The 12,716-nt window shown below is 36.1% G+C and overlaps 2 protein-coding genes across 5 annotated transcripts; one reads left to right on the top strand and one right to left on the bottom strand.

Annotated features, from left to right (window-relative positions):
• Window positions 1–1,139: 1,139 nt before the first annotated feature.
• On the top strand, window positions 1,140–3,597 carry LOC108723363 (post-GPI attachment to proteins factor 2). 2 transcript variants are annotated; one of them, XM_018449068.1, is made up of 4 exons: window positions 1,140–1,751; window positions 2,517–2,763; window positions 2,927–3,079; window positions 3,166–3,597. In XM_018449068.1, exons 1-4 carry the CDS (start codon window positions 1,563–1,565, stop codon window positions 3,291–3,293), a joined length of 717 nt encoding a protein of 238 aa, XP_018304570.1. In that variant the 5' UTR covers window positions 1,140–1,562; the 3' UTR covers window positions 3,294–3,597. The 2 variants fall into 2 exon arrangements, with proteins under 2 accessions (XP_018304570.1, XP_018304569.1); XM_018449067.1 differs by having other exon boundaries at window positions 2,867–3,079.
• A 143-nt stretch (window positions 3,598–3,740) lies between these two features.
• L2HGDH (L-2-hydroxyglutarate dehydrogenase) lies at window positions 3,741–8,785 on the bottom strand. Of its 3 annotated transcripts, none has more exons than XM_018449059.1 (8): window positions 8,725–8,785; window positions 7,284–7,409; window positions 5,804–5,999; window positions 5,296–5,508; window positions 4,800–4,991; window positions 4,444–4,715; window positions 4,103–4,282; window positions 3,741–4,037 (listed from the first exon to the last, which is right to left on the bottom strand). In XM_018449059.1, exons 2-8 carry the CDS (start codon window positions 7,364–7,366, stop codon window positions 3,842–3,844), a joined length of 1,332 nt encoding a protein of 443 aa, XP_018304561.1. In that variant the 5' UTR covers window positions 7,367–7,409; window positions 8,725–8,785; the 3' UTR covers window positions 3,741–3,841. The 3 variants fall into 3 exon arrangements, with proteins under 3 accessions (XP_018304561.1, XP_018304560.1, XP_018304562.1); XM_018449058.1 differs by lacking the exon at window positions 8,725–8,785 and adding an exon at window positions 8,480–8,714; XM_018449060.1 differs by lacking the exon at window positions 8,725–8,785 and adding an exon at window positions 8,621–8,706.
• Between the last annotated feature and the right edge of the window lie 3,931 nt (window positions 8,786–12,716).

Below are 12,716 nucleotides of genomic sequence, written 5' to 3'. Positions count from 1 at the left end.
GAAATTTGACCAATCAAAACAATAGGAGCTAAAATTCCTTTGCTCTCATTGGTTAAATTTCAATCTTTAATCTTCGATCTCAATTTTCAATGCGTAGTCTGATTCCGGCCTTACTGTTACGGAAGGTGTGTGACATGGTCTTTAGTCCGGATCTAAAATAGGGTTTTAAGCCTTAAGTCGTAAGAAACTGACCAATTACAGTCGAATTCGAGGAGAATAATCGATTATGATTCATCCATTTCTTATGGTTTAAGACTTAAAACTCTATTGTAGATCCGGGGTTATGGCCATTCTACAATAAGCCGTTAGTCATAAATCAGAAGTTAGAAGCTGGAAATTGACGACTGTGATTGGTCAATTTCCAGTTTCTGATTTATGACTTATTGTAGAATACGTGTTAGGCTAAGGGCCACTGTCACCAAGCTCAGTTAACTTAACTGGCCAGTTAATGCCTGGTTTATGCTTCGGTCTTAACCCTAAAATCCTAAAATTCAGCCAATAGGTCTGCCAATCTTAATTGGTCCTAACTGAAATTTGTATTCCATTGGTTAAATTTTAGGATTTTAGGATTAAGACCGAAGCATAAACCAGGCATAAGTTAACTGAGCTTGGTGACAATAGCCCTTATGGCTCCTACACACTGGAAACTCTTATCGCGCGGCAAAATACGACGCGGTAGCCAATAAGCTTACAGCTCCTAACATGTTCATTGGTTACCGCGTCGTATTTTGCTGCGCGTTTCCGCGTCCAGTGTGCAGGAGTCATTAGGGCTTCTTAAAGCAAGGTTGTGGACCGAGCATTAGAGGGTAGGAGTATTTTGTGATTACATTAAAAAGGTTTCTCTCAGGTTTCTTTCTGGTTACACCGTGTCATCTGCCGTGTGTTGCTTGTTGGAAGGCACACAAAGGTATATCTGTAAGCCCATATACAACCGCTATTATATAATAATATAAGAAATTTGTCCGAAAATTATATTCGACCGCCATAATGAAACACCGGCCCGCGATTTCGGACAAAGAAAGAATTAACAAATCACATTCGAATAATTCAGTCACATGATCAATACGATTGGTCAGTTCCTTCTCCATTCGAGATCTTGCCATCTCGGACAGATTTCTAGCATCGTGAACAAGGCTTTAAGACGCTGTGAACGCCAAATGGGACGTATTCTTGGAATGAAATCATTTCATTCTCGTTATTGAATGTTGAATAAGAACAAATAATGATCGTAAGCGTTGTGAGTTGTGAGCGCCAAGTGAAACGCTCCCTAGAAGAATTTTGTAGAGTTGCCGCGGTCTGATCGATCGGTGGACCTAACCTATTACGATGTTGATCCGCTTACCAACGAACTGGACTCGCGAGTTCGCGTCGATCGTCGCGTACGATCGTTCCCCGCGACCGGGGCTCGTCGTCACGTCCAGGAAGATCCGCAGGAAACGCGCCGAGAGGATCGCGCGCTCCGGTGGCGATTGAGATTCCAAATTGCCGCATTAACCTTAACGTCGACGGTGTCATGCATGTTGTGACGTAAATAGACACTGCAGTAACGAGAGTTTAATATCATGAGCAAGATCAGATTGGGGTCAGAGTATATCCCGTTGACGGAGGACGACATGTCGAAGGCTCGCCTCGTCGTGCCGTTCTCCAGAGTGGCATGGTTCACCGTGTTCCTGCCGTTCCTGGCGTTCGTCTTTTGCGTCGCCTGGTCGGTAATTTACAACTTTGAACACTCCACCTCCACTCATTGTCAGGTACGATTGTTAAGTTGCTAATTATTCGCGCGAGATAACCCCCTAATTCCATAAAGCGCTTATTGCGCGTGATGTATCTTTCCTTGTTTAATGTTCAGTAAACAAGGAGGCATCATGTGCATCATTTATCCTTTACGGGATGCAGCCAATAACAGCTCAAACAGCTGTTTCTTTTCATGCCTTTCGATTGCCGGGATATCTTGCGTAACTTTGAACTTAGCCTTTATGATAGGTTTCTGAAGGAATGTGTCTTGTAATGGAATTTCAATTCATGAATCAGCAAAAATTCAGTTACATAATTCAGCGTATCTTTCGAAATAAAGATACTTCTGTATGAGTGAAAAGTTATAACTTCATAAGTTATATAGTAATAATTTTTATTGAAGAGTGAAACAAGAGAAATATGAGTAAATATACAGTATAAAATGAAAGAAAAGTGCGCTATCTTGAAATCTAAGCCTATAATAAATTACAACTTAAAAAAAAACGCAGAAAATTAAAGTAGTAACATTCAAAAATAATTTACAAAGAGAAGAGCTGATAAAATAATAATAATAATAATATTATTATAGTAGTAATAACCAGACTATAATTTGCTTCTATCAATAGATTAATCTCAATTTAATTTACTTTTTATAGTTCTAGAATTATAAAAAGATAGAGTAAATTAAACCTAGATTAAAATTAATAATCTACATTAATAAAAATGGATATATAAGTTATATACAAACCTCGAAAAATAATCTTTTTTCTTATAATTTCTAGGTGTACAATTTTTTACCATCTGTCTCAGCAGCCATAGGTCATTATAGACCTCAGAAAGATGTATGGAAGACTGCTATAGCATTGCAAGCATTATTAAGAACCTTAGTATTTACACTGTATTATCGTTATTACAAGGAGCATGTTTATAAGTGGGCAGAATATCTAAGTAATATTGCGCTCGTTATGTACACTATTGAAAATACTTCTTTGGTGACACTGAGCTTTTGGACTTCCGACGAGAATTATGGTATGCAATCGCATGCGTTCTAAGAATTTATATAATTGTGCACATGAATATTAAGCGTAGCATATAATACGGTGATTAATGCGCTGCGTTGCTTTTCTTACAGCGTTCCATAAGATGTCTTTCATAACTTTTTTGATAACGTCATTTATATACATGTTTGTAGCGTATTATATTATGAAAAATTGCCTGAATATTGCAAAAGGCTCAAACGATGCTTCCTTAAAGTGGAAACGAAGATCAATGATGTTGAATGTGATATGTATAGTAACAGCATGCTACTTCTTTTATAGACATAATAGATATTGCGAACCTTTAGGTGAGGTATTAACCAACATTTTTATTGTTATGCATAGCAACGTAGTTGTTATCTTAGAGTTTTAGAGAGTTGCTATATAATTTCAGTGTATTCAATGTTCGCTTTAAGCGAATACGGAGTTGTGCTCTCAAACATGGGATACCATCTAACTGCTGCATTGGACTTTGCTACTACGCGTCTTATGATATCAGGAAACAAACTTAGAATTATCTAAAATTTTTTTAATCAGTTTTATGTACGCGTATGTGATAACTGTTATATATACTATTCAATTTATACTTTTATTATATATTGTACATTTTCTGAAATTTTTATGTATTATATCCCCATATTAGAAAATAATTTATTAATTTATACAAAACTATGAATTACAGCTTTTAGACAGCATGAACTCATTACAGATATCAATGTCAGATATATTCGTCAGTATTTGTAGCAGCTTATTTTTTAAGGCACTTTAATTAATGCTAAAAGGTTCCATACATAAAATTTTGTACATAATGATCCTTTTTGATTTATTATCTAAAATCACAAATTATTTCTTAAATATTTATTACTACAACAATTCAAATATATTAATGTATATAAATCGATATAATGTACAAATATATATTTTTTGAGATAATAAATTGCTTACAAATATAAAAATCATATGGCACATAGCAAATATCTAGATTTTCTTTGGAAACCTTCTTTTTAAATGCCCGTTCTGTTTCACATTTTACATTTGAGCGATTAAATAATTACATGTGTTGACTTGCATTAAAATTTGAAGTCGCGATCAAGTTTATCGGCGATAAATTTTGCTATCGCCATACAACTAGTTGCAGCTGGTGACGGCGCGTTTCGACAGTGCAACACTCTGCTTCCAATCGCGCCAGTGCCTCCGTCGAAAACGAAGTCGTCGACTAATTTACCGTCTTTATCCATTGCCTGTGCTCTTACACCCGCCGGTCCTCTATTAACGATGAGAGAAAATTTTATGATATAGTTATAAATAGATATATCGCACAAAATACTGACCTTTTTACATCTTTGTACGTAACTTCAGGAATAAACTTCTGAAGATCCTTCACAGCTAAGGGATAGAAAATCGATTTTATCATCTCCTTACAGCCTGGTAGGAAATATCGATAGCATATTTTGTATAAACCAGGGAATTTTGCCATCTCTATGCAGTCTTTTATGTTTATATCAAACCAACTGAAAGAGAAATCTTAATGTCATGATGAAGTCTGTATCTTTTAAATACTTTTTTATGATTGTATAATGGATATATGTATTTAGATTTAGGTTCTTTGCGAGATATTGTAAAGAATATTATTCAATCTTGTAGAGTAAATATAATATTGTTATAATAATACCTATAGCCTTCTCTAGCGAATGCAATAACAGCGTTGGGACCCAACCAGATTTCACCGGTCACCCTGGGTGTAAAGTGCACGCCCAGGAACGGGAATCTGGGATCAGGCACCGGATACACATTGGTCGTGCAGAGATGCCGTTTGTTATCGTTTAACAGAAGATACTCGCCACGAAACGGTACTATTCGCGGACTTACATCGCAGCCCGTCATCACCGCTAATCGATCTGAATGTAAACCAGCGCACGTCAGCACATATTTCGTTGGTACGCACTTCAAAAGAAAAATTGCCAGAATATTAAATTATTAACGTGATAATAAGTGCAATAGGATAAGGCTTAAGGAAGAAAATCTTACTCGGTTTTTCGATTGAACGGATATGGGGGATAATTGACTCTTCCTTTTCGATTCCGTCATCTCCGCAAATCCGATTACTTCAAAATTGAGAAAAATTTCGCCTCCCATTTTCCGAAAGTCTTCGGCAAAAGCTTTACACACGACCGCCCAATCCACTATACCGGTCCAAGGTGACCATAAAGCCTTTTCTCCCTAGAAACGAGATAATTCGATTATTCACATTTATTTAAACATTATTTATGACATCTTAAAACTATTGCATTTTTTATACAGTTACAAATTCTTCATTGTAACATACTAAAAATAAAATTAAAATATTAAAAATGAATACAAGGATGAATTAAATTTCTATTTAAAAAAAGCTTTATTTTTGTATGTATTTGAAAGAATTTGTATATGATTAAAACTTGGGAGTAAATTTATAACAATAACATTAATATTATAAATTTTTTATACAATTTCTATATTTAACACAATTATTATTTTTGCGTTATACCTTGCATTTAGGTTCGTATTTTGAAATGCAATCTTTCTCAACAATCTGTAAATCAGGCACTTTGTTTTTCGTTCCTCTATCGAAGAGATCGTCTATTCTCTTGACTTGATCCGGATTCTGGGCGACAATCAGCTTGCCAACTTTCTTGTGAGGTATGTTGTTCTTGCAGAAATACTCGTACGATAGTTTCAAACCTTCCACACAAAGCTTTGCCTATAATGTCAAATTATGAATATTTTAACATTTTAACATTTTCCTGAAAATATTGCGAGGATAATCAGTATTTGATTAATTTTCTGTTTTATACAAGTTAATTAAAATTGTTTTTATTCATAGAGATTGAATATACAACATATTACTTCTTGTAATGGTAATACAAGGGAGACAATCTACTCGTATCATGTGGCAATGCAGATTAATAGTTTTTAATCTCTTCCGTCAATATTATCACCAGGTCCAGCTATTAAAATAACTGCCTGCAAGAAATTATACGTTTATCTAAATTTACCTTCATGCTTCCAGGAGTGTAATAAATGCCAGCATGCACCACGCCACTGTTATGACCCGTTTGATGCATAGCTAAGGCATTCTCCTTTTCCACGATAGCCATTTTCATGTTCGGATGCCGCATAATCATCTCGCGGGCCGTCGCGCAGCCGACGATGCCACCACCCACGATCACCAGGTCGTATGTGGAACATGTGCTGAAAATTCCGTTCATCTTAATCGTTCCTTCTTGTACGAGGAAAATGGTGGGCTATTTCAGGCGAAATGTCAGACTTGCTTCAACTCCAAATATGAATTTTTTTAATGCAAAGGATTCTATATACAAAACCATAAATTTTCTTGGTCTCAGTAAAATTGACTTAAACTAGTATGTACGTATTTAATTAATTTTTTTACTCACTCATCAAAAGTTTCCTTAGGCAAAACCATAAAAAATAAACAGATTTAATTATAGCACTATTTAAATGTTGTTAAATCTAATCGAACTAAAAAGTATCTTTATCTATTAAACTATTTACTTTTGTGTGTGTGTGTGATAACTATACTTTAATACTTTCATGGAATCATGAAATGAATCGATTGATGTAAAAAAAATACATAGTTGATTTTCAAAAAATTATGCAATGTGCATACTTACAAACTATGAAACTACACATTTTTTCTTAAAATAATTATGTGTTTTCCTTACATCAATTAACTCGTCTCAGTAGAGATAGATACTTTATATGACCGATTAGACTCAAAATAGCAATTTTTAAGTGGTGCTACAGCTTGCATCTATCCCTTTTTGATGGTTTTACTTAAGAAAACTTTTGATCAGTTAGTCAAAAACTAAAACATACTACAGTTTAAGCCAATTTCACCAAAACCCAAAAATCTATATTTGTTTTGTATGGCATCCTTTCAATAATTCATGATTTATGTTGCAATATCTTGCAAATTGTAACAGAAATAATAAATAAATATTTAAAAAGATACCCAAGCAGACCAACAAGTTTCAATAACGTTAAAATAACGTTCCAATAAATTGTACCTGATTGAAAAGTGATTTCTAATAAACATTTTGGAACCACTTTGGCGTCATTTTGATGATTTTATGTTCTGCTTGGGTATAGTCAATAATTCGTCAAAGAATATTCTTAACAAATATTACGGGAAATTTTACGGAACATAGAATTCCTACAACGCGGGAAAATCTGCACGGGACGGGGATGTAATCCGTGTATAGACATACATGCCCGTCAAACTTCCTCCGTGTTGAGCAACACGGCTGCAGCTTCGCGAAGTACGTGAGATGTTTATTAATCCATGGCTAAAGAGCTTATTATCAGACGTTCGCCAGAGGTTTGGACAAGAACTTAACAGTTCTGGGCCGGATTAAATGGCGCTCATTATTAAATGCTGTCATTCCGCAGGACTTTAAGGGATGGCAATAAGTTATTCGGGATTTCACGGTGTAAACCCTACAAAGAGATCGATACCTTGTCGTAGACTGATGACGACATATATAATTCAGCTGCGGTGCAACTCTCCTGGTTAGAGACGTTATCACGTTCGTTCCCATTACATCGGATTTGTAATTACCTCAGATTTGGACCGTACGCTTTCTACGCAGAATCATCACGATAGGGATTGAGCAATTAATTTTTTCACATTCACATTAAGTCATGTAACTGCGTTTTTATGCACGTCATTTTTATCTCGATAACTAATATCCAATTTCACGATCTCTCTTTCTCTCTCTCGTTTTTTTTCCTCACGATTTGTCGATGATCATCGATAATCCAGTTAAATCAAAATTCCCGCACAATCCGCAAAAGAATTAATTACAATCGCCGTAGTCATATTTTATAAAGCAGGTATTACAAAATACAGAGTTAATTACACTGAAAAAAAAATGATGTATCAATAGTACTATTTTAATTAAAAATAATCTTGTTAATTTAACAACAGTATTAATGAAACAAATGAAATTTTATTAAACCAAGAACATGACACATTTTTTTTTATTAATAGTGTTATTGAATTAATAAAATTATTTTCAATTAAAGTAATGCTGTTAATATAACATCATTTTTTTCCAGTATAGAAAGCGATTTTTATTATCTCTAAACTAAATGATACACCTAAAGAATAATTAAGCGAATAATAATTAAGCGAAAGAGTCTTTAAATTATTTTTTCTTCCTTCTATTTTTTTTAACTTCCGCTATTCATCGATCACGAAAATCGATAAAGCCGTAATACAAATACAACATGCATCGTAAAGCAATGATCATGCATTATAAAATTATTTTTGGAACGAGTTCCTTATATTAAAATGATGTACTCCAAGAGACACCCGATATAAAAAATGATTCTCAAATTATTCCTTCCTATCCTACTCTTCACAAACTATAATTCTTTATTCATTCATATGTCGATCACACAAATAAATAATATTAACGCATTATGCAGCAATAATTTATGTGCAATAATTTATATGCATCACCATATTTAAAATACTTGGGCCCGTATTCATAATCAGGCCTTATATTTAAGGCTTCCTTAAATTTATCTTCAGATGCTCTACGAATTATTTCATTGGCTACTGAGCATCTAAAGATAAATTTAAGGAAGCCTTAAGTATAAGGTCTGACTATGAATACGGGCATTAGGCCTGATTGCACCAACGTTACTTTGACTTTAAGCGAGGCTTAAAACTCTCTGTCTCTATCTCTTTTTCAGCTTTTAAAACGAGAAACTTTATAGAATTATAATTTTAAAGCGAGTTTCTTATCCCGAAGTAATATCCATGTTCCAAGAAGCATTCCACACACAAAGAAAAGTTTCCGAATGATTTCTTCCTCTTTTTTACGAGCTACTTTATTCAGCCACACGTGGACCACGTGAATCGATTGCGTAACGCAAACGCAAACATTACGTATTGATCGCAGCATCGCAGCTGATAACACGCTTATACGCTGCACGCACTGCAAAGGCTGCATTCCAATTAATAGCTCCTGCACACTGGAAACGCTTGCCGCGCGGCAAAATGTGACGCGGTAGCCAATAAGCTTACAACTCCTAAAGCCAATTCTACAATTGCGTAAGCGTAGTTGTAAGTGGTTGTAGTTGTAATGCGTGGTCTACAATGGGCAGTAGCAGTAGTGGATTAAGGAGTAGACGCAGAAATCAACCAATCATAATCGAATGTGAGAAAGATAATCAACTATGATTAGTCGATTTCTGCACCTACTCCTTAATTCACTACTGCTACTGCTCATTGTAGACCACGTATAAGAATTAACCTATCACAGTCATGCGTCGTCTACAATATGCGGAATAAGCTTGGTTTAAGAAGTAAGAGTAAGAAATTGACCAATCACAGTCGAATGTGAGAAGAATAATCGACTGTGATTGGTCAATTTCTTATTCTTACTTCTTAAACCAAGCTTACTACGTGTATTGTAGACGGGCCATCAAATATGAGAAGAATATTCGACTGTGATTAGTCAATTCTTACAACTACAACCACTTACAACTACGCTTACGCAATTGTAGAATGGGCTTAACATGTTCATTGGTTACCGCGTCGCATTTTGCCGCGCGGCAAACGTTTCCGCGTCCAGTGTGCAGGAACCATAAAGCTTGATTTATAAGGGCCATGGCACACAAAAAAAACTTAAGCAGTAAAATGTAAGCAGTAAGCGAATTGACCAATCACAGTAGAGTCCATAAGGCCATAACATAAGCAGTAGCGAATCCAACATGTTGATTTCCTTACTGCTTACGTCTTACTGCCTTAAGTTTTTTGTGTGCCAGGGCTCTAAAGGTCGTAATCGTTAACTTATGCCGGTGCCGGTAAAGTTCAACCATAGGATTTCAATGCTTTCGTTCATAGTAATACGGCAAGTTAGTATGAACGAAAGCATTGAAATCCTATGGTTGAACTTTACCGGCACCGGCATAAGTTAACGGTTACGGCCATTATAAATCAGGCTTTATGCTCGCAACGCTCGCGAGCATCGTTTGTCGTTGTTTAACATTTGATAAACGATAAGGGATGCGTTCCGATTTTCACTGACAGTGCCGAAACTATACAATATATTGTACGTTACGAACGCTATAGATTTTCAGTACTGGCAGTGAATATCGGAACGCACCCATTGGCTGCGTTCAGCAGACTCAACAGTTTTGCAACAGTTTTATGATTGTCTGCTGAGATAGGACCATTCTTCTAGATCTAAAAGTATGATCCAATTAGCGCGAAGGAAACTTCCAACAGTTGCAAAACAAACGTTTTGCTGAACGCAGCCATTGATGAAATGATTCCACGAGCGTTGTGAGCGTTAAATGAAACACAGCCATAGTGAGCTATGAGAGTCTAAAGCCTATTCTACATTATGCGTCGTCTACAATGGCAGTATCAGTAATGGATGAGGCTGTAAGAGTAAGAAATTGACCAATCACAGTCGATTATTCTTCTTACATTCAACTGTAATTGGTCAATTTATTACTCTTACAGTCTCATCTATTACTGATACTGCCATTGTAGATTACTGATAATGCCATTGTAGATCCGCATTAGGCCGGAATCAGACTACGCATTGAATATTGAGATTAAAGATTGAAAGATTAAAATTTGACCAATCAAAACAATAGGAGCTAAAATTCCTTTGTCCTCACTGGTCAAATTTTAATCTTCAATCTTCAATTTCAATCTTCAATGCGTAGTCTGATTCCGGTCTTAAGCCCATTCTACATTAAACGCAAGACGCTCGCAAGTTTGTTGCGACAGCCAATCTGAAGCTTGCATTTTGAAATCAACGCTTCAGATTGGCTGTCGCAATAAACTTGCGATCAGCTTGCGTCTAATGTAGAATGGGCTTTAGACGCAAGCCGATCGCAAGTTTGTTACAACAGCCAATCTTGCATTTTAAGATCAATGCTTCAGATTGGCTGTCGCAATAAACTTGCGATCGGCTTGTGTCTAAAGGCCATCATACGTACAAAAATTTTAATCGTAATCATAAGGTCGCAAGCAAATCAACCAATCACAATCAAAATTACGATCTCGCGTTTCAAAACGCTCGATTGTGATTGGCTGATTTGCTTACGGCCTTACGACTACAACTAAAATTCTTTACGTGTTATGCGGGATCTACAATAGAAGTCGTAGCAGTCGTAAGGTTTTAAGTCGTAGAAAATTGACCAATCACAGTCGAATATGAGAAGAATAATCAACTGTGATTGGTCAATTTTCTACGACTTAAGACCCTACGACCGCTACGACTTCTATTGTAGACACCGCATGATGGCCTTAAAGTTGTAATCACACTATAGGCTCCCGACTCTGACTTGACTGCCAACTCTGACTGCCGACCCATAATGGACCAATAACAATAAATCAGTCTCATTATTATTGGTCCATTATAGGCCGGCAGTCAGAGTTGGCAGTGGTTGGCAGTCGAGTCAGAGTCGGGAGCCTGTAGTGTGATTACGGCTTAAGGACCACTGTCACCGAGCTCAGTTAACTTAACTGGCCAGTTAGTCCATCGGAATTGAGCAATCGCATTTCTCATTTTGTTTGCTTCAAACAAAATGACAAATGCGATTGGTCAATTCCGATGGACTAACTGGCCAGTTAAGTTAACTGAGCTCGGTGACAGTGGCCCTAAATCAGTGAAAGAAATGTTCAGACACATTCGCAATATTCGCATGCTATGCACACGTTACTTTCGGAGCATAACGCGAAGTTATCATGAGGGTTATCGTCGAGAAGCTATCTGTTATCACGCACTCCGGACGATGCGATAAAATCACGCGATGGGGTGCACCTCGTGACACATCCCCGTGTCCCCATCACGTGTCGTCACGAGCAGCTGTGAACGAACGGTATACCTATTTTTCATGCTGACGAGCCAGTCCAGTGACGGCGACAGACTACAGGGGCTCCGGCAAAATCGATCAATAATTAATCGGCAATCAGTAATCGCGAAACGGGAGTTCATCATTCTCGTCGAGTCTCGCCACTCCGATTATTAAAAGTGCAATCATTTCGCGATTAATGATTGACCCTTTAATCATGATAGATTATTATTTTAGCACCTGTTGTTATTATTTACAAAATTGGAGATTATCAATTATTGAATAATTATAATCGTTAATTATTGTCCTACATAATTTCTCTCTCTCTCTATCTCTTTCTCTATCTCTATCTACCTATCTGTTTTTTCTCTGATATTTTATATCTATAAAATACAGAGATTAGAAGTAGATATAGAAGTTTAAATATATACCCAGCACAAACGAGAATGAATTAAAATGGATTGAAATGGATTCAGATTTTCAGAAATATGGATTCACGAATGTTAAAATGAATGCTTTTCAATCCTGAATGCATTTTTATTCATTTATAGGAATTGCATGGAGCATATCTCTATACCTTTCAATCTAAAAATAATATGAGCTCTTTCTGTGCATTGTAAATACTGTTCAATTCAAAATTTTGAATAGGAAATGCAATTTTTCAATTTATTTGCATCCAATTGAATCCAATTAAATCCAAAAAAAGGATTCGCTATTTAAAATACGCATTCGGATAGAAAAAAATTTCAATCCATTTTAATCCATTTTCGTTTACTGGGTATATTTCGCATTTATCGAATTAAAATACATTTTTTAATACTTTTTCGAGTAAGATTGTTTAGATTGAGTTCAATTTTTTATCTAAAGCATTTGAAATATAGGCGAACCTGAGCCTTTGAAGCGTTTTAATGGGTTAGATTCGATTCTTAAAGTCGATAAAGCAGGTATTCAGTAAGTGGCGCCCTCGCGCGGCGACACGGTGAAACATTTCGATGCATTTGGCCAGTGATATTTTCAAACAGAAAATCCTCGTCGCCGTTCGCGCCACGGCGCCATGTTTACGTT

The sequence above is a fragment of the Mycetomoellerius zeteki genome, unplaced genomic scaffold, assembly GCF_001594055.1.
Source record: "Mycetomoellerius zeteki isolate Tzet28-1 unplaced genomic scaffold, Tzet1.0 scaffold232, whole genome shotgun sequence".
In the NCBI taxonomy this organism is placed as follows: Eukaryota; Metazoa; Arthropoda; class Insecta; order Hymenoptera; family Formicidae; genus Mycetomoellerius; species Mycetomoellerius zeteki.
The sequence above is the reverse complement of the archived record's forward strand: the minus strand, read 5'-3'. Positions and strand labels throughout refer to the sequence as shown.